This window comes from Trichoderma aggressivum, assembly GCF_033847375.1.
Source record: "Trichoderma aggressivum f. europaeum strain CBS 100526 chromosome Unknown scaffold_009, whole genome shotgun sequence".
Classification (NCBI taxonomy): Eukaryota; Fungi; Ascomycota; class Sordariomycetes; order Hypocreales; family Hypocreaceae; genus Trichoderma; species Trichoderma aggressivum.
The window spans coordinates 668236-686057 of record NW_026946375.1 but is presented as its reverse complement, the minus strand read 5'-3'; the positions used below and the strand labels follow the sequence as shown (position 1 = coordinate 686057).

Here is a 17822-nt window from a genome sequence, read left to right as displayed (position 1 = left end):
GGCAAAACTGTAACGCTGGATTCAGCCACGGCGATGCAGGACGTGGCATCTCTAGACTGGTAATTGTGAGCGTGGCAAACTGTGATTGAAGCTACGCATCCTTGTCTGTCGGATGCATGCATGGCGTACGTGTCAATATTGGCTTTTTGGTTGATAGGACTGACAGCACCGAGTTATGCTTTTAGCATACCTAGAATTCTTATTTGCTTAGAAGACAACGCCACGGCGCAAGGTTGAATTATCTCTTGAATCTAGAACTCAAGTTAGAAACTCTGAGAAGGGGCTAGGCAGAATGTTGTCATGGGATACAAACATTTCGTGCTGCTTACGATTTTCTTACGTTAATGTTCATACGCCATGATGCTGATATAAGAGATGTAACCCCTCTTTGAGTAGATTAAATCTCACTACGACTCATCGTTAGCTACGACTCGAAAGTCCTGGACTTATCAATCCATTTAGCCGTGATATTGTTAAATATATTGGCCAGTGAGTCTCCGAAATGACTAAAAAAGATGCCATCGAACTTGTTATTCTTTCTAACACAATTAGTCCTTTTTAAGGAATTAGAAACTACTGCTGCCGCCGACGAAATATTTACGTTATCTGTCTAATTTGTCGAAAGTTGCCACGCAGAAAGTCTCTGAGTTAGCACAATGGACGCTTTCAAGAGTTTTGCTGCTGGCTCAGAAGCAATGAAGAAACTTAAAAATATCACCCTTGGATCAATGGGGACTCTCAAGGACATCGTCTTTAATCCAGACGCAAGAGAAAGCCTTGAAACATTTGTTCTGAGCTCAGGGGTATTTGAGGTTATCAAGGATATTATGGATGACCCTAAAGCAATGGAAGCTTTTGATGGCGCCGTGATTGAACAACTGGATGCTACAAATTCCTCACTTCCAGCCTCTCATCAAACCATGCTATTTGATGACGCCGGAACCTATCTATACGAGAGATACAATTCCACCAAATTGATACTTCATCTCGAGAAAGCTATTCAAATAACGCAAAGAGCTATCGAAATATCTCCACTGGATGACGAGCATTTGCCTCAGCGACTATATGCTCTGATTACTTACCTAGTCAGCAAGTATGAACACACGAAAAATCTAGGTGATCTCAATAGCATTATTGATATCACCAGAGAATTTATCAACACTATCATGCCGGATCATCGATGTTATCCTCTAGGCTTTACGCTTCTTGCCAGCCTATTAAGGTACCGATTCTCTCAAACAGCGGACGCCACAGATATCGATGAGGCTGTTTATTTGGGCCAAGATGCTCTTAATGCAGCTTTGCTGAAGAATTCAAGCCGGGCTGAAAACTCAGTTTCGATAAATGATTCTGTATTGATTTATACACAGTGTGGAAAGAATATGAAGGCCAAATATTCTATTACAAAATCAACCAGAGACCTTGAGGAAGCTATTTACATGTTTTATGCATCTGCCGAGAATTGCTATGAAGACAATTTGCTATTAGCACAATGTTTGGAGGACCTTGGAACTTGTCTAGTCAGCAAGGGTTTACTCACTAGGGCACTACCAGATATTGACGCAGCCATTGTGGTGTTGCAAGAGGCTGTTAGAATTACTCCAACAGATCATTCTTCTCGAAGTAAATTGCTATGTTACCTGGCAGGACTACATCACGATAAATTTTTGATTACCGATGCAACAACAATTCTCAGCGACGCCATTTACTGGTGTCGAGAGGCCCTCAATAACATCCCGCTAGACGATCCACTTAGAGACAATCTTGTCTCATTTCTTGCATTTTTTCTGGCGGAGAGATGCAATCGTACCTTGGCATTCGATGACATCGAGGAGTCTGTATCCCTATTTCGAGAAATCATCAACACTGCCGGGTGCTCGGCGGGTCAGTTGCGACGGACTGATTTCTTGATGAGATTTTCGAAGTCGTTGTTTGCCCGCTTTCAATACACTGGTACAATATCAGATCTTGATGAAAGTATTCAGAATCTTCGAGATGCTGTTTCTGAAGCCTCGTGTGATCTTGAGACACGGCCTCTATGTTTGGCTAACCTTTCATCTTATCTACATCAAAGATATGTTATCTTTAAAGGAATATCAGATCTTGAAGAATCAATTCGTTTACAACGAGAAGCCGCGGAATGTGTCTCGTTAGCCTCTCGTTATCGCCCTGGTATTTTGCTCAGCCTTGGAGCTCGTCTAATGACAAGATCAAAACGCACTCATGAGATAGGAGATCTCAACGAAGCTATAGCCATTTTTCAGAGCAACTTTGATACCGACTCAATGGGGAATAGTCGGAGAGCTGCGCTTGCATCTCTTGCATCGGCCCTAGACGATAGATATCTGTACTCCGGAGAAATCGCAGATCTTACAGAAGCTATACTTGTGTCACGAGAGGCTGTTAGGGTTTCCTCTGGACTTTCGAAGCAAATGGATAATTCACATAACCTATCAACCTATCTTTGGCGGAGACATGAGAGTACTGGGCAGCTCGCAGACCTTGAGGAAGCTATTCGCGTTTCGCAAAATGCCATTGACCCTGTTATGATAAATCATCCCCACAGGGCTGGGCATCTGATCCATCTTGGGCAGTTGCTGAGGCACAAATTTGCTCGCGCTAAAGCTATCAAAAGTTTCATAATGTTCTTCGTAATGAAGAAGCTCGATCTCGTACCAGACCTCTATTGTCTAAAGACTATAACTACTTGCAAACAGTATGGCCTCTATCTAGAGCCTTTACTGAGTGGCCTCAATCTGGAACAATTGCTAAATGAGATCAATATTGTGGGTTCGCTGGATATTACTTTGCCTTCACCGGATGAGATCGAGTTGGAATTATCCGGTGCGATCAACATAGAGCATCTGTTAGATGAGAAAAAATTAGATGATTTGTTACATCATCTCATTCAAGAGCGTTTCCTGGCTCGTTTGGAAGGAATTATAGACTTCAAGTTGACTGATGTCGATACCATGGCAGTCATACAAAACGCCCGGCAATGCTTTATTGATGCTCTATACCATGAGCCAGCAGACGTTCTGACTCGATTTCAAGCTGGTCGAGAGGCTATGCTATCACCTGACTTTTTGGAAGAACCCAAAGCATATGATATTGCCAGATACACAATCGATTTCATCCCATTACTCACGTCTCGCTCTCTTCAAAACTCTGATAAACAACATGTTTTGGCCAAAGTTGTTGGGACCTCATCAAGGGCAGCAGCTATTGCTTTGCACACATTATCCGTTGACCGAGGCCCCATTGCTGCCGTCGAATGCCTTGAAACAGGTCGCGGAGTTATCGGAAGAGCTGTCTTTGAGCAATACGACTTAAAATCTCTCGAAAAATACCATCCAGATCTGGCGCATTCTTTCTTGGTCCTGCGAGATCGATATGACCAGTCGGCTCCACGGCATCCTGTCTTAGAGATAAATAAATCCATTATGGAGGCCGAGATCGAGGACAACAGGCGCCACAGATCAGAAAAAGATTTTACCAACCTTCTTGATACAATCCGGGCAAAAATGAATTTTGAACACTTTCTTCTTCCCGCATCAGAGATCGATATGTTACAAGCAGCAACCTTTGGGCCGATCGTAATTCTAAACTGGAGCACTTTTCGCTGCGATGCTTTGGTTATTGGACAGTCAGGCCTTAGAAGCATACCACTTCCACAACTCTCTGGAGATTTTGTGTCTGAGACTTTGACAAACGTACATTCCAAAGATCCGGAGTCTCTTGAAACACTTTCTTGGCTCTGGGATAATGCTGTAGGCCCCGTGCTTGATGCTCTTGGTTTTACTAGCACTCCATCAGACGGCTGTTGGCCTCACATATGGTGGATACCTACAGGTCCCCTTATAAAACTTCCGCTGCATGCGGCTGGGCATCATCTGAGGCGGAGTGGAGAGACAACACTCGATCGAGTCATTTCATCATACGCTACATCCGTTAAGGCAATTATCCAAAGCCGCAAACGAAGTGCGCCAGTAGCAGCAAAGCCTCTGAGCCTTGTTGCTGTCGCTATGGATAAGACGGAGGGGTTTGCACCACTATTGCACGCAAATCGTGAGGTCGATGCTGTACTAGATATACTGGAGTCGAAGGCAGATTGCAGACGGCCTCAGCAACTCAAAACCGATGTGATGTCGGCTATAGAGAACTGTCAAATATTTCATTTTGCTGGCCATGGCAGAACCCACCCCACAGATCCGCTACAAAGTGCGTTACTTCTTGCAGATTGGCAAGACGAACCGTTTACAGTAGCAAGTCTGTTAGAAACGAATCTCGGCCTAAATTCCCCGTTTCTTGCATACTTATCAGCATGTGGGACTGGCCAGATATTAAACGACCATGCTGCGGATGAAAGTATCCATCTGGTAAGTGCTTGTCAACTGGCTGGATTTCGCCATGTCATAGGCACTCTCTGGAGCGTCGATGACGAGCTTTGCGTTGATATGGCTGAGATGGTATACAAATCTTTATGTAAAGGGTTTGAAGATGAGTCTGTGAGTTGGGCCCTTCACGGTGCTGTTAGGACACTTCGAGACCGATGGGTCGATGCATTAGACCAAAGAAGCAGGTCTGAAGACAGGGCAGCGGATGGACTGAGAGAAGGACGTCATGCGCAACTGGATGAAGAGGAAGAGCTGGGTCGGCCGCTTTGGATACCATACGTCCATTATGGAGCTTGATACGATATTACAGAAGGATCCAGAAATAGTGGTATTAGACAGATATCCCAGATACAAAGCTCAAGATTCTTTTATGAAACCACTCAATCTGTATTTTCCACTCATCTCTTGGTTCATTCCTCTCTCATTTGTTCGTCGATTCTTTTGGAACTTGGACTATTTCGATGAAATATAACCCAACAATGCTAAACTATCTACGCTCTGGCTAGTAACCACATGTAATAATCTGACTCTCTCCGAAATCGACTGTCGTATGTCGTAATCTTTCTACGTATTAGCAAATGTGCATCTGCTAACTTAATGCACTATTCTCAACATTTTTCGAGAGACTTCAAGGGGCAATGTGATGTATTGAAGGTGTCCTTAGTCGTATACGTACTAAACACATGTATTATCGGCAGACCCTGTAAAGATTTCCTCGTCGTGTGACCACCAATCCGCTTCAATTTGCAGCCTAGAAAAGCCTCCACGAGTGTGGGATGGCAGTTTGGGTAAACCAACTTCGCCTGCGTCCCATATATTCGGAAGCTCTAGGCTCTTCCAGGAGATCCGTCCACCCTTTGTAACAAGTGTACGAACAATATCTCGACGACTGGTGCGACACAGTGACTCTTGAACCCACTGAGGTCCGTTGGGGAGTGTCATGGAGAAACTGAACGTCTTTCTTTTGCCGGGGTCGATGGTCTGTGGATCGTCCCTCGGTGGGTATAGTTGCTCGATGCTGAACTCTGGGCTGAATACCACGACAGTAACGTGCAACTGTTCGTCACTCTCGTTTTCGAGGGTATATCTGAACTTTTGATGAATTGGGTATACACCGGCTGTAGTATCACCATTCACTGGCTTTATGCTCACGTTGAACAAGGCCGGCTTGGACGATGACTGGGTTTTGAGGAGGAGGATCTGCCAGAACCGGGCGAGATGCGCAAGTGCGAGAGCTGCTTCTGTAGCAAGCTCGCTGAAGTTGTCCTTTTCTAGATCAAGTGGTCGAACAGGATCGTCGGAGCCAATCAACCACGCTGGCCCACAGATTTTGGCGACATCTCCCTCCCATTTCTCGAGCCTTAATACGTCTGTACGATTGTTGATCGATACAAGAATCTCTATAGGGCTAATGATTCTCTCCTCAAGCCGTTTTTGCAGTTTGCTGCGAAAGTCTGAGCCAAAGGCGGGATCAACATATACCTGAAATGAATCCTTGCCTAGATGCCATCGGGATAAAGTGACAGTGTGGCGATACCCCTTTAACAATTGTGACAATCTCTCAGACAATGTCGCACCGCACCAAAATTCACTTACTTCGTCCACAGAGAACAAACTACTCTGTGTTCGTGGTGATAGCATGAATTCGGATCCCACGTTGACCCCATGAGCTTTACCGGCCGGTACAACAACCTTGTTTCCCTGAAGCTGCACGACCAAAAAAACTTTAGAAAGCGCTGAGAACGGTTCGGAATTTTCAAGAAAAATCAGTCTATCTCGGCCATAAACTTTCGGTGTCTGATCCTTGAGTCGCATATTAAGCTGGTCTGATATCATCCGATATGTCACATTTGTACCCTCGCTTTCGTTGTCTTTGAGATAGTCCAGCAGCTCCCATGTAAAAGCACCATGTATTTTCCCATCAATAATCTTCTCAGCTGCCATTTCTTTACTACCACAAGCCACAAGAATCGTAAATGATTCGGGATTTATGGACCAGGATTTGCCAAGCTCAGCATCGCGATAGGTAGGCTCTGCGTTTTGCCCAGAGTTTGCTGCTGCTTGGTCGTCTGCGGGCAGATTCGGCACGGGAAACCAATCTTTTGGTGTGCGAAGAGAGACGTAATCACCGCTTGATCTCCAGGAACCTTCAGAATAGCAACTATCGAGGGTAACAAGTAATCGGATACCCTTGTTGTTGAGCTTCCTCAGCCACTGATTGAGCTGCCATCCACGAATTGCAGGTTGGCCACAGCAAAAATCAACTGTGATTAACGAGGGGTCTTCAAGTGTATTACTTTTAGGAGAGTCGGCTTGTCGCGGAAGCAATTTCCCATGCCCAGAGTAGTGGAAGTAAAACAAGTCTCCGGAAACTGCGCGATCATATATGGCGGCAAACTTGGCTTTTATGTTGACAAACGTGGGTAAGTGGTCGGATGACTCAATAGGTGCGGTATTGTTAGTGTCGGAGTCGGGGAAAGAAGAAGTGAGTGTAGTAATTTCGTCAAATTTGTACTTGTCGTTGAGAAATTCGTTGATGGCTTTCACGTCATTGGTGCAACCGCGAAGATGGTGAAGGTTGTCAGATCCCTTTCTTGAGCCATCGCTCAGATATAGATCTATCCCAACGAGGAGAGCAAATTTTTTCGACATATTTTGTTCGGAAACTTTACTATTGATCTCCCAGAAACGATGATAAATAAATCGTGCGGATATTTTCTTCGGAATCTGTTGATTGATGGCTGATTGTGCCTTGTCAAGGGATTGGGTAATGAATCTGAGTATTAGGCATCCATATTTCGAGTTGGGCATGATTTTCGCCTGCACAGCAAAAATAAGATACATTTACATATGCAACTGATCAAATGATTAAATACGTTTTGTTTGGAGACAGCGTGTTACAATAGATGTGACAAACTTACTTTGTTCTAGCCAAAGTGGTATCACTCTGCAGTGTTCGCCATATGAATTGTATCAAGTGTGGAATATTCCAGTCATTTTCTAATTCAACACCGCTACACTTTGATTGTGACATGCTCTATAAAAGCTTAGCTTCCTCTATTCATACAAACTCATCTTCTTGCTCGTCTGCCTCTTCATCATCATCTTCATCAATGGGAGGGTAGTATTCAACGTCCAGTTCATTACTCTCGCCATCCCCAGTCTCACTTTCGTCTCCTCTGTAAAGCTTATCTTTCTGCTGACGCTGGTCTCGAGCCTGACCCAGCTTCGATCGCCAGCGCTTCTGAGAGAAATAAATTCCACTGATAAAAACAACCACTCCATCCACATCTTCGTGTATTTCGGTACAAGAGTTCCCAGAGCTTCTGGACCATGCGCTTTTAGGCGTCAAGGCTAATATCCCTTGCATATTATCGAGCGTGATGTCAATGGATGACGATTCACTTGACATGATAGCGATAGCGCAACTACGTGTAGAGTAAGTCTTTGTGATGATCCATATACCATGTCTTTTAACGATATCTTTATGCTGATGTATCATCTTAGAGGTGTTGTCAGCCATCCACTGCAAGGCGCTGAGCTCATCGCCGAGCTGATGCCTTGTTACAGGGTCCGTAGTGGTGAGCACAGCGCCTTGGTCACTGTTACTCTTAAAAGAAACTGTCAAAGAGGTCTCAAGAGTGCTCGCCATAGCGCTGAAGTAAACTTAGCGATACTTGCAATATTTACAGTTGAGAATAGGTCATAAGATTGAACAAACTCACGCTGCTTTAGCCGTACCTCCAATACATATGGTCTGGACGGATTTTGAGCTTTTAGGACCCCACCTTGTAGATCCTGGGGCTCTTATTTCATTGATCCTATCATCCGGAAGCGCCCAGCCATGAGTAGTGAGATCGTCTGGGCTTCGGAGATCGACGATGGTATGCCAATCTCCATCTGAGTCAAAATAGCCACAACTACCTGGGTGCATATCCTGAGTCGTGACCTTCTTGTACAAAGCCCACCCATATGGGTGGTTGGATAAGAGCTTTGCGTATACTCTATCAAGACGAGATTTGTCGGCCATGGCTGCTCGCAGCGGGGATGCTTGGAGGATGAAAGTGAAGGGCAGCGCCTTACGATTGATGCCCAACATGATACATATAGATATTTGTTAGAGATCATGTGATCTTGTGATCACCCAATGAATGGATCAATCATGTTTCCATGTTGAATTGGTAGTACTTGAGTCAATATAAAGACAGCCTCTCTCCTGCGTGGTGCGTCTCACATATAAACAAAGGGTGTGGGAAGAAAGATATCCGGAGAAGCTAAATACATGTGTACACCTCACCATACGTTTTGCCTGCTGAATGGGGAAGCGACCTACTTAGAATGAATAGACTTGGAATTAATACCATCATCCATAAATAGTTGAATGAAGTCTATCAGTCGCAAACGCGATATAGGATACTGCCGTTACAAAGCGCGCACTGTCGATACGTACCTGTTTCGCACCCAGTGAGATAACTGATCGCCGCTTTGCTGGCAATCGTCAGCCAAAGGAGTGTATTCGTCTCAATTCTTACTTTCCAGCAGTACCCTGTCTTTTATCGTAACCTGTAGTACAGATACAAGTATCCTATGGCTGATCTTCTTTAAAAGCGTATTCCCTATTTGCCTCTTTTAGGCGATGCTACATAAGTACCATTCTGAGGACTTAGAAAGTACATCCTCCAACATCGCTCGGCGTTTCTAGAATCTACTAAACGCATGAGTATACCAAAAGCGTTTCACAACCCTACGGCGAAAGTAAGCATGAGTACCTACCATTAGCCACATCTTGTCGAATTCAGGTTGGCCCTCAGCAGGCAATTAATGAAGGCTCGAGACCAAGCCCATCTTCAGCGGCAATCCGCATTCAAATCAGTCAAAACGATTCCATCATCATCGTATACACTTGAAATGGTCTTACATTTTTCGCCGTTTAAATCTTACCTCTATACTGGCACGGCGATCACAATCTAGTCGTCTTTGGAGAAGTTCGGGTACTGGCGGCAAAGGATCGTAGCCGACGTAGAGTATACTCCGTCTAGTGTTATCTTCCACTTTATACTAGTTTCTCTTTCAACTGAAGACATTCAGCTTCTATATTCTCTATACATAGCCTACTTTTAACCAAATAGCTTATCCATATCCGAGAGGCGTATAAAGACCACGCGTCCGGAGTCGCACCCAATGGCAAGCGTTGATGCTCTTACAGTTGACATTCTCGGCCTATAAGCTGGTGGTAGCCATAAGATCCTGTGTGAATCCCAAGTAACCCATGTTTGACTATAGATTCCAGTATCCTGACGATTGACAATTGGTGTTGTAGAAGAGAGCCCATGGACAGGAGGATTCCGTATTGGCGACTTTGGTGATGGATAGTACAAATCGTACCCTCTTCTCGTTTCAATAGTCAGTGTTGTATCGATTAGGTCACAAGCAATCTTGCCGTCCTGGGTGAAGTTGATTGCAGTTACCCATCTGCCATGGCCCTCGAGCGTTGCCGTGCAACTTCCTGTTGCTATATCCCAGACTTTAATCGTATTGTCACCCGATGCTGATACTAGCTGGCCATTTGGTGCAAAAGCCACTGCACTGACCCAATAACTATGGCCTTCAAGTGTCATGATACAATCATGTGTCGCTATATCCCAGATTTTGACTTTGTGATCCTCGGATGCTGAAGCTAGCAGCTGGCCATTTGGTGAGAAGGTGACTGCGCCTGGCGACTCCTCATTGGGAAGTGTTACTGTGTCTTCATTGGGAAGTGTTGCTGTGCAATTGCCAGTGGATAAATCCCAAAGCCTGATTTTATGATCTGTCGATGTTGATACCAGCTCTTGACTATTTGGTGAAAAGGCCATTGATATTATATGTGTACGATTGCATTCAAGCACTGCTGTACAGTGGCCTGTTGCTATATCCCAGAGCTTAGTTGTATTGTTCCAAAATGATGAATCCGTGGAGCTCTCATCTGACAATAATGCTAGCTGCTGGCTATTTGGCGCAAAATAGATTGATAATATCCTACCGCCATCCTGAAATGTTGATAAACAGTGACCAGTTGTTACATCCCAGAGCTTAACTGTCTTCTCATATTTGGAGGCTGAAGCTAGCTGATGGCCATCTGGTGCGAAGGTAACTGCTGTAACTGAATGTTCATGGCCTTTAAACGTCGCTATGCAGCGTCCAGTTGCTGTATCCCAGAGTTTAACTGTGTGATCGTCTGATGCCGAAGCCAGCTGCCGACCATCTGGGGTGAAACCAATGGCTGTTACTTTATCACTGTGGATATCTGTTGTTGATGGACTGTGGCTTATTGTAGTATCCCAGAGCTTAATTGTAGAATCATATGATGCTGAAGCCAGCTGCCAGTTATCAGGCGCGAAGCCAACTGCCGTAACATATTTGCTATGGCCTTTGAATGTTGTCATGCAAAGACCTGATGCCGTATCCCAGATCTTAATTGTATCATCATATGATGCCGAAGCTAGGTGCCGGCTATCTGGTGTAAAGCTGATTGCAGTTACACAGTCATTATGGCCAACAAGTGTTGCTATACAGCTGCCTGTTGCTGGATCCCAGAGCTTAACAGTGTGATCATTCGATGCCGAAGCTAGCCACCGGCCGTCCGGCATAAAGCGGATTGCGTTAATTTTGTCATCATGGCCAGTAAATGTGATTATACAATTGCCAACAACGGTATCCCAGAGCTTGATTGTGTGGTCGCATGATATCACATAAGGGCCATCGATGCGCTCCTCGTTTGTCACTGATGCTAACCGTCGATTATCTGGCGCAAAGCTGACTCCTTCTAACCAGAAGGATCTATGACCCAAAAGCGTTTCTATACAATCGCCTGTTTCTGTATCCCAGAGCTTAACGGTACGATCATGTGCTGCTGAAGCCAGCCGTCGCCCATCCGGAGCAAAACTAATGTCTTTTACCACGTTGTAATGGCCATCAAGCGTCATTATACAACTGCCTGTAATTGGATTCCAGAGCTTGATTTGTTTTTGTGATGTTGACGCCAGCCGTCGACTATCTGGTGAAAAGCAGACTGCGAATATGCCTTCGCTCACAAGCGTCGCCGTGCAGCGACCGGTTGCTGTATCCCAGAGCTTAATTGTACCATCATATGATGCTGAGGCGAGTAGTCGGCCGTCTGGAGAGAAGTTGACTGCTATTGTCCCCTCGCTGTGGCCTTCAAGTGTCGCTAAGCAGGCATCCCAGTTGCTTTCAACCTGGGGTAGCAGAGATATCCAAGGAGGGATCTGATCTCTAAACATGTTCCGAATCACACTCTGCTCTGGTGCGAATATCAGAGCTGAAGAGTAGATTTGGAGTGGTGCCTCATCAAGGGACCAGCGATTAATAAGAATAATTCGCTTGATATCGCGGATCATGGCTGATATATCAGCACCTTCTTCTGGCTATTGGTAATGTTAGCATTTTGATTGAACTGATTTGGAATTGGTACAGCTTCCGCGTACATCAACTATATCTAGTAGGCTATCCAACATACTGACACTCTCTGAGATACGGCCAAGAAGACTTAGGGCCTCGATCCAGTGCAGTAGGTGGCGGATCAGGAAGTAATGGACCTGGTCATGGTCACGGACTGTTCCTCCGCTCTCCTTTAGGTGGTAGACCCAATAGAGGCACGCGTATTGCATCTCTGGTGGAAAGTGAGTATCTATCCTCTCTTGTTCGATTTCTAACCGTAGTGCTCCTGGTCTCCGTAGGTCGCAGATATCTTTTTGAAGATTGTCTGTAGAAAGCAGCTCAAGGCAGCGTAACATGATTATCTGATGGGTCTCCTGCTCATCCACCCAGAAAGAGTTTACATCGCGATTTTCCTTGTCGATGAGAAAGTCCCGGAAAGAGAGGTGGAAGAGTCGTATCGGCACATCCGGATTCAAAGGTATATCTAAGACCGAGTGAAGCATGTCCAGTTGGTTGTCGATTTTCTCAGTCTCGATTGCCAAAAGACTCGCAAGAGAAGTTATTGAAAGTGGGTTAGCGAGAAGCACGATAGTACCGACAATCTTTTTGAATTTTGTTATAACGGCTTCTGTTTCGCCGCTTTTGAGACCTCTTGTTAGCTGATCTAACACAGGCAAATATGTCACATCAAGGTTAGATCTTGTGTTTAGATCGGAGTTGAAAAATCTTTCCAGTTGCTCGTTTGGGCCACCAAGTCTGCGATCGTTGATAAATCGACAAGCAGTCGCAGCATAGATAAACAAAGGGATGGCCAGGTCAACAAGCTTCTCTGTGTTTTCACCACCAGGCCATTGCAATGGTAGTTGCCGTCTTGTTTCAACCGACATGTTATAGCGCTGCACAATGGCCTTCAGCTCATCTTCTAAATATATGGCAATGTCGTTTTTGATATCAGGCTTAGGGATTTCGTGAAGAGCCAGTTCCTTATAGGAGCCGCCGATGCTTTTAAAGCCGAGACGTATTGGGAGTTCGGGCCGGCTGGTAATGAAGAAACGTAGGCGAACGGATGTTACCTCCATAGCTCTAGCGAACAAATGAACCATGCTTCTAACATCTTCTTCCAGATCGCACTCATCAAGGGCATCAATCACTATAGACACTATAGTAGATTGTTGGCCCTCGCACTTGTCAAGCGGATCTAGGATAAGCTTCTCAAACTGTTCATTCTTGGTCTTATCAGAGATGTTCATGTCCGCCTCAATTGCGGCCCTCATGTGCGAGATTATACATGGTAATTGTTGGACAAGCTGAGCCGCAATCGTAGTGAAAAACAAGGCAGCTCTACCACGATCGCCTTCGCCCTTCTTAAAGAAGAAACTTGCACAGGGCACTTTCTTCTGTCCAAGATATTCTGCCACTGTTCGAGAAATGGTTGACTTGCCAGTGCCAGCCATACCGCATAGCCAGTATATGCACTTTCCGTGCGGGTCTTCGAACCAATTATATATGCCAGCGAGGACGTTGAGGCGGGTTCTAGGATGGCACCGGGGATCATACTCGTTAGCTTGAGAGTTGTAAGCGGCGCCCTTTGCGATTGGAAGTTTGGACAAGTCGATCTTGTGGCCAATATTGAGCACTTCTGCCCTAGTGTAACGTTAGCATTGCAGAGATGAGATGAAGAAAATGCGACGTACATTTGATCGACTTGTAGGGCGACTGCCATGGTATTCTGATGCAGCTCCAGGGCTGCGATGGTGTTCTCCAGTTTCTTGCTTTCGAAGGGCCATTTTAGGGCCCGCAACCCAAAAGCTCTCATTGTTCTCTGCGTTCGACCTCCATTTGACTTGTTTTCGAGTGTTGTAGCAATCGTGTCCAAGAGCAAGCGGGAACTATTAAGAGCATCGCGTAGTTTCTGCGACGTCCTAAGTCGAGCCCCGTGGGAGCCTTGGAGAAGTTCCAATACATCCGTCAGCGTTCTCTCCAGGCTTCTGGCACGCTCTTGAAGGCGCTGGATGTCGTGGTTAGCACTCTTGACAGCAGAAGAGTACTCGGCGCAGAGAGAAACAATCTTCGCCGTAAGCGCGATGGCGCTTGTGGCTGCCCCAAGTCCCTCCATCGTGTGTAAATATCCAATAGAGGAGATGAAGCACTAAGAGCGAGATTTTGATGAGAACATCAACATACATAGGCTAGTCAGCAGCTGCAACTCTGCATTGAGACCCAATCAAGGCTGGCTGCAGCCTATCGGCGGCCTCCTTAGCTGCCAACCGCTGTATCGGCGTTTGAGTGCCGGAGACACGAAAAAGAGGTGCTGATGATATAAACGACGATCGCGAATTGGCGCTCAACTATAATAAGATTATCCGACTACAAACGAAATATCAGGGCGTTGAAGTCTAAGCACATATTTTATGTACCTCAAATGATAAGATTCTCTGCAAGTTTGTTGAATTCACGACTAGTTAAACCTGTAGATCGCTGATGGACATCAAGGACAAGCTCTGTCATAGACGGCCCTTCCTCCTCCGCGATATGCCGAATTACTTCCCGATATCCGCGCCATGGCCTATCAACTTCAACATCCCAGGTAGAGTACCGCAGTCATTGGTGATCAGCCAGCTACGCGGAGACTAGTATCTTCAGACTTAGGACGGAATCATTTGAATCGGTGGGGCTCGGTGTATCGGCATTAAAGCAAAACCACGTGCTGTGCGAGCCAAAGTAACTCGCTTTAATAAAGCTTTGGAGAACATATTCAATATCCTTGATGTCTGGATTCTGGAAATTGGGTCAATGTTTCTCTCTGTTGCTTTAGATGTTCCAGCTAGAACTATCATGATTCATAAGTCATCATTAGTTGTTCTCTCTACCTTTCTCTCTCTACATGAGATGGTAGATCAACATTGCAAAAGAATCGTCTGCTCTTGGTTTCATTTAGACTGTCTCTACAAGCAAGCGCTTACATGTAATCTTCTGACAGTATGTCTGGGCTCTGGCGTCTTTGGCTCCATTCGTGATGATACCAACCACTTCTATGGTAGTTTTCAAATCGCCCGTCATCTCAAACAATTCCTTCTAAGCCAACTGTATAGGTGTTATGACTTGTAATAATGCGGAAAAATGCAATTTCTTTAAAGTTGGCGTTTATGTAGACTTATTTTTAAAGTTTTAATATTAACCTTAATAATATAGAGTTATATGCAGCTAATCCTTGCGTCGTGTAGAAGGATATTCAGACAATTGGCTCAGACTGGCAGATTAAAAGCTGAGAGGTTTCACTGATTCAGAGTCGGCATTTGTCTCTTGAACCTAGACTTTTGAGAAACAGGATAGTTGAAAAGCTTAAAAGAGGGATCGAGGTAACACAACAAAAACTTAGATGTATAGAATAGTATGGCATTGCATAAGGAAATGCGGAGATTTCGGCACATATAACCAGTGCCATGAGAAGGTTAACTTAAAAGTTTGCAGGTGATGCATAATTTTAAAAATTAATTAGGCGAAGCTGGGAGGCGTTAAACAATATTGCTTCCAATAAGCGACCGTTGAGGGCATTTAGTAATTATGCGTTTTTACATGCAGGACTCGAAACGTTCAACATTCTTTCAATATGAATACATCAATATTAGGTTCTCAACAATTTCGTAATAGTTACGAGCCACCGTTCATGGCTTTCAACTCATGCTTTGAACCTGCATACACCTAGTAGAGATTAGTGACTCGTCATGTTATCGATCCTGCAGCGACTAGCTCTCCGCAGATCGAGCAACCGTTGATGTTGTGAGGTTAGTCTCTGTCTACATAGTAAAACTTAAAGATAATAGGTCGCAGCAAAGGATTTTTTGTTTAAATACACTTGTTTTCTCCCTCTTATCACTCAAGTTACTCAACAGCTCAGACTTTTCTGGATCTTCCTTCGCTATATTAGACCTTTGCAAAGCTCACTACTTCTCATCAATAGTACTCACACTATCACTATTTTGTACACCGCAATCATGTACGCCTCCACTATCTTTTACGCACTCGTCACTCTTGGCGGCGTCATGGCATCTCCGGCTCAAGAGCCCGGGGTTGAACCTCGAGCCATTGAGCGTCGCGTGCCTACTATGGCAGATATCCCGTTTCCGCGATTCCCAACCCGCAACTATAACCACAATGATGGTAAGTGTTGACAACTACCTAAGCATCTCAAATTTCAGTTGATTTCTAATTGAGATCAGGCGGCAAAGGTGGCAAAGGTGGGAAAGATCATGGTGGGAAAGATCATGGTGGCAAGGACCATGATGGCAAAGGCTGCAGCAGTGACACAAATACCCAGATAAATGCCTGCTCTGGAGGTAATCCATACTGCTGCAGCAGCAATGGCAAGGGTGGTAAGTGATCATTTAATTCCCCATTTCTATTAGGGACAAATTCTTAACGTTTTCCAGGCCACGCATGTAAGAACACCACCGCATGCGAAGAGACAATCATTTGCTGCAACAATAATAACGGCGTAAGTAAACATCATATTAATCGCATTCATAATCTCACAAATACTTTTAGTTCCAAATCTGCATTGGTGATATTGATTTCAACGTGCCAATTACTATCAACATCTATGAGGATGACGATTAAAGGCGGCATCTGAGAGAAGCTTTTCAAGAGGTGATGGCAACTACGGCAGGGATTCTGTAAAGCCTATAGCTTAGCCACCAGTAGAGGGATCAATTCTCTCGAGCTATTAAGAAAACATGCCTCTTTTGAATGTGGACAACAGCTTCTGTTGACTTCTTCGTATGTGTATGTCGAGTAGTTGGAACTAATGCATCAAGGGCGTTTCCATGAAGCCGTGAAGCAGCTGCTCTTAGGTAACCGCTTCCCAACGATTTGAATCAAATTTGTGCCTCCCGAGCGTGATGAAGCAACCTAATTACAACTATATTTCTCGAGTATCCAATACCATACCTATCTTAGGATTTGATCCGAAGTAAATCACTTCAATCCGAATGGGAGTGCAGCAAGCCGCGCTGGAAAATAACAATATGCAATTCATGAGCCCAAGGCTTCCATATGGCGAAAATTGCATGTAGCTATTGAAGTGACGTCTCTCTACAACTATATATGTCTTAACGACTAGTAGAACATACTATGAAACCCTCACTTTGGTGGTCAGCATGCAAGGGACCAATGGACAAAGTTAGGTGACAACGAATTGTTTCATGCTCATGGTTGACTTGGTCATGGTAAGATTAGTGAATTGATGACAATTTAACAGCCAACTTTACTAGTTAGTTCCTACTCATCCCACTCAATTTGAAGAAAGGCGGCTACAAACTGAATCAACGACGGAACTCTCAGAATTGGTGTTTACAGCCCATCGAACCTGTCAAAGCAACGATATTCCACAGCTGAATGTTCATATCCACTGGCTTGTTCAATTGCTGTCGATATAGAGTAGGGCGATTTATGTATCCCGATCTCTGCGCCCTGCCAACACTCAAGGTATTCGTCAGCCTCAATATCGCCTCTGCATTGCGACCCAATCAAGACTTGCTGCAGCCTATCAGCGGCCTTATAAGTCACTGACTTATGTACTGCAATGGGGCTGAGTGCAAAGGACTCGTGGACATGAAAAAAAACCTGGAAGCATACAAAGCTCACTGTGCCTAGTGTAGTGGTAGTGACGGTTGAATCTGATAGCGAAGGCCAATATTGCACATATATTTCTATGAGACACGTAGGAACACAACTTTGCATGAAGACAACCACCACTTTTCTTTCCAATCTCAGCTCTCTTACACCCACGGCCTATAGTGAACTAGCCATCCATATTACTACCCAATAAGGACCGGGAAACAATTGGAGGAATGCGCAGCCGTCCTCTAATGTGAATATTTGGAGAGCCATCTGCATGTCGCGTCACATGATGGTTAGGCTGCTACTGAAAGATGAATCTTCAGCACTTCACAGCCACACTTATTTTCCATCGCCGTCCCAGAGGGTCCG

At 44.9% G+C, this 17822-nt stretch overlaps 4 protein-coding genes across 4 annotated transcripts; 2 read left to right on the top strand and 2 right to left on the bottom strand.

Annotated features, from left to right (window-relative positions):
- Positions 1 to 656: 656 nt before the first annotated feature.
- On the top strand, positions 657 to 4694 carry Triagg1_3327 (uncharacterized protein; the record flags this gene model as incomplete). The annotated part of the gene is made up of 1 exon (XM_062897607.1): positions 657 to 4694. One exon carries the CDS (start codon positions 657 to 659, stop codon positions 4692 to 4694), a length of 4038 nt encoding a protein of 1345 aa, XP_062757851.1.
- Positions 4695 to 5072: 378 nt separating this feature from the next.
- Positions 5073 to 8496, bottom strand: Triagg1_3326 (uncharacterized protein; the record flags this gene model as incomplete). Its single annotated transcript, XM_062897606.1, has 4 exons — positions 5073 to 5936; positions 5994 to 7217; positions 7465 to 8053; positions 8123 to 8496. The coding sequence occupies 4 exons, from the start codon at positions 8494 to 8496 to the stop codon at positions 5073 to 5075; spliced, it is 3051 nt and encodes a 1016-aa protein (XP_062757850.1).
- Positions 8497 to 9514: 1018 nt separating this feature from the next.
- Positions 9515 to 13950, bottom strand: Triagg1_3325 (uncharacterized protein; the record flags this gene model as incomplete). The annotated part of the gene is made up of 4 exons (XM_062897605.1): positions 9515 to 10161; positions 10420 to 11821; positions 11882 to 13478; positions 13529 to 13950. 4 exons carry the CDS (start codon positions 13948 to 13950, stop codon positions 9515 to 9517), a joined length of 4068 nt encoding a protein of 1355 aa, XP_062757849.1.
- A 1879-nt stretch (positions 13951 to 15829) lies between these two features.
- On the top strand, positions 15830 to 16451 carry Triagg1_3324 (uncharacterized protein; the record flags this gene model as incomplete). Its single annotated transcript, XM_062897604.1, has 4 exons — positions 15830 to 15995; positions 16055 to 16207; positions 16265 to 16329; positions 16380 to 16451. 4 exons carry the CDS (start codon positions 15830 to 15832, stop codon positions 16449 to 16451), a joined length of 456 nt encoding a protein of 151 aa, XP_062757848.1.
- Between the last annotated feature and the right edge of the window lie 1371 nt (positions 16452 to 17822).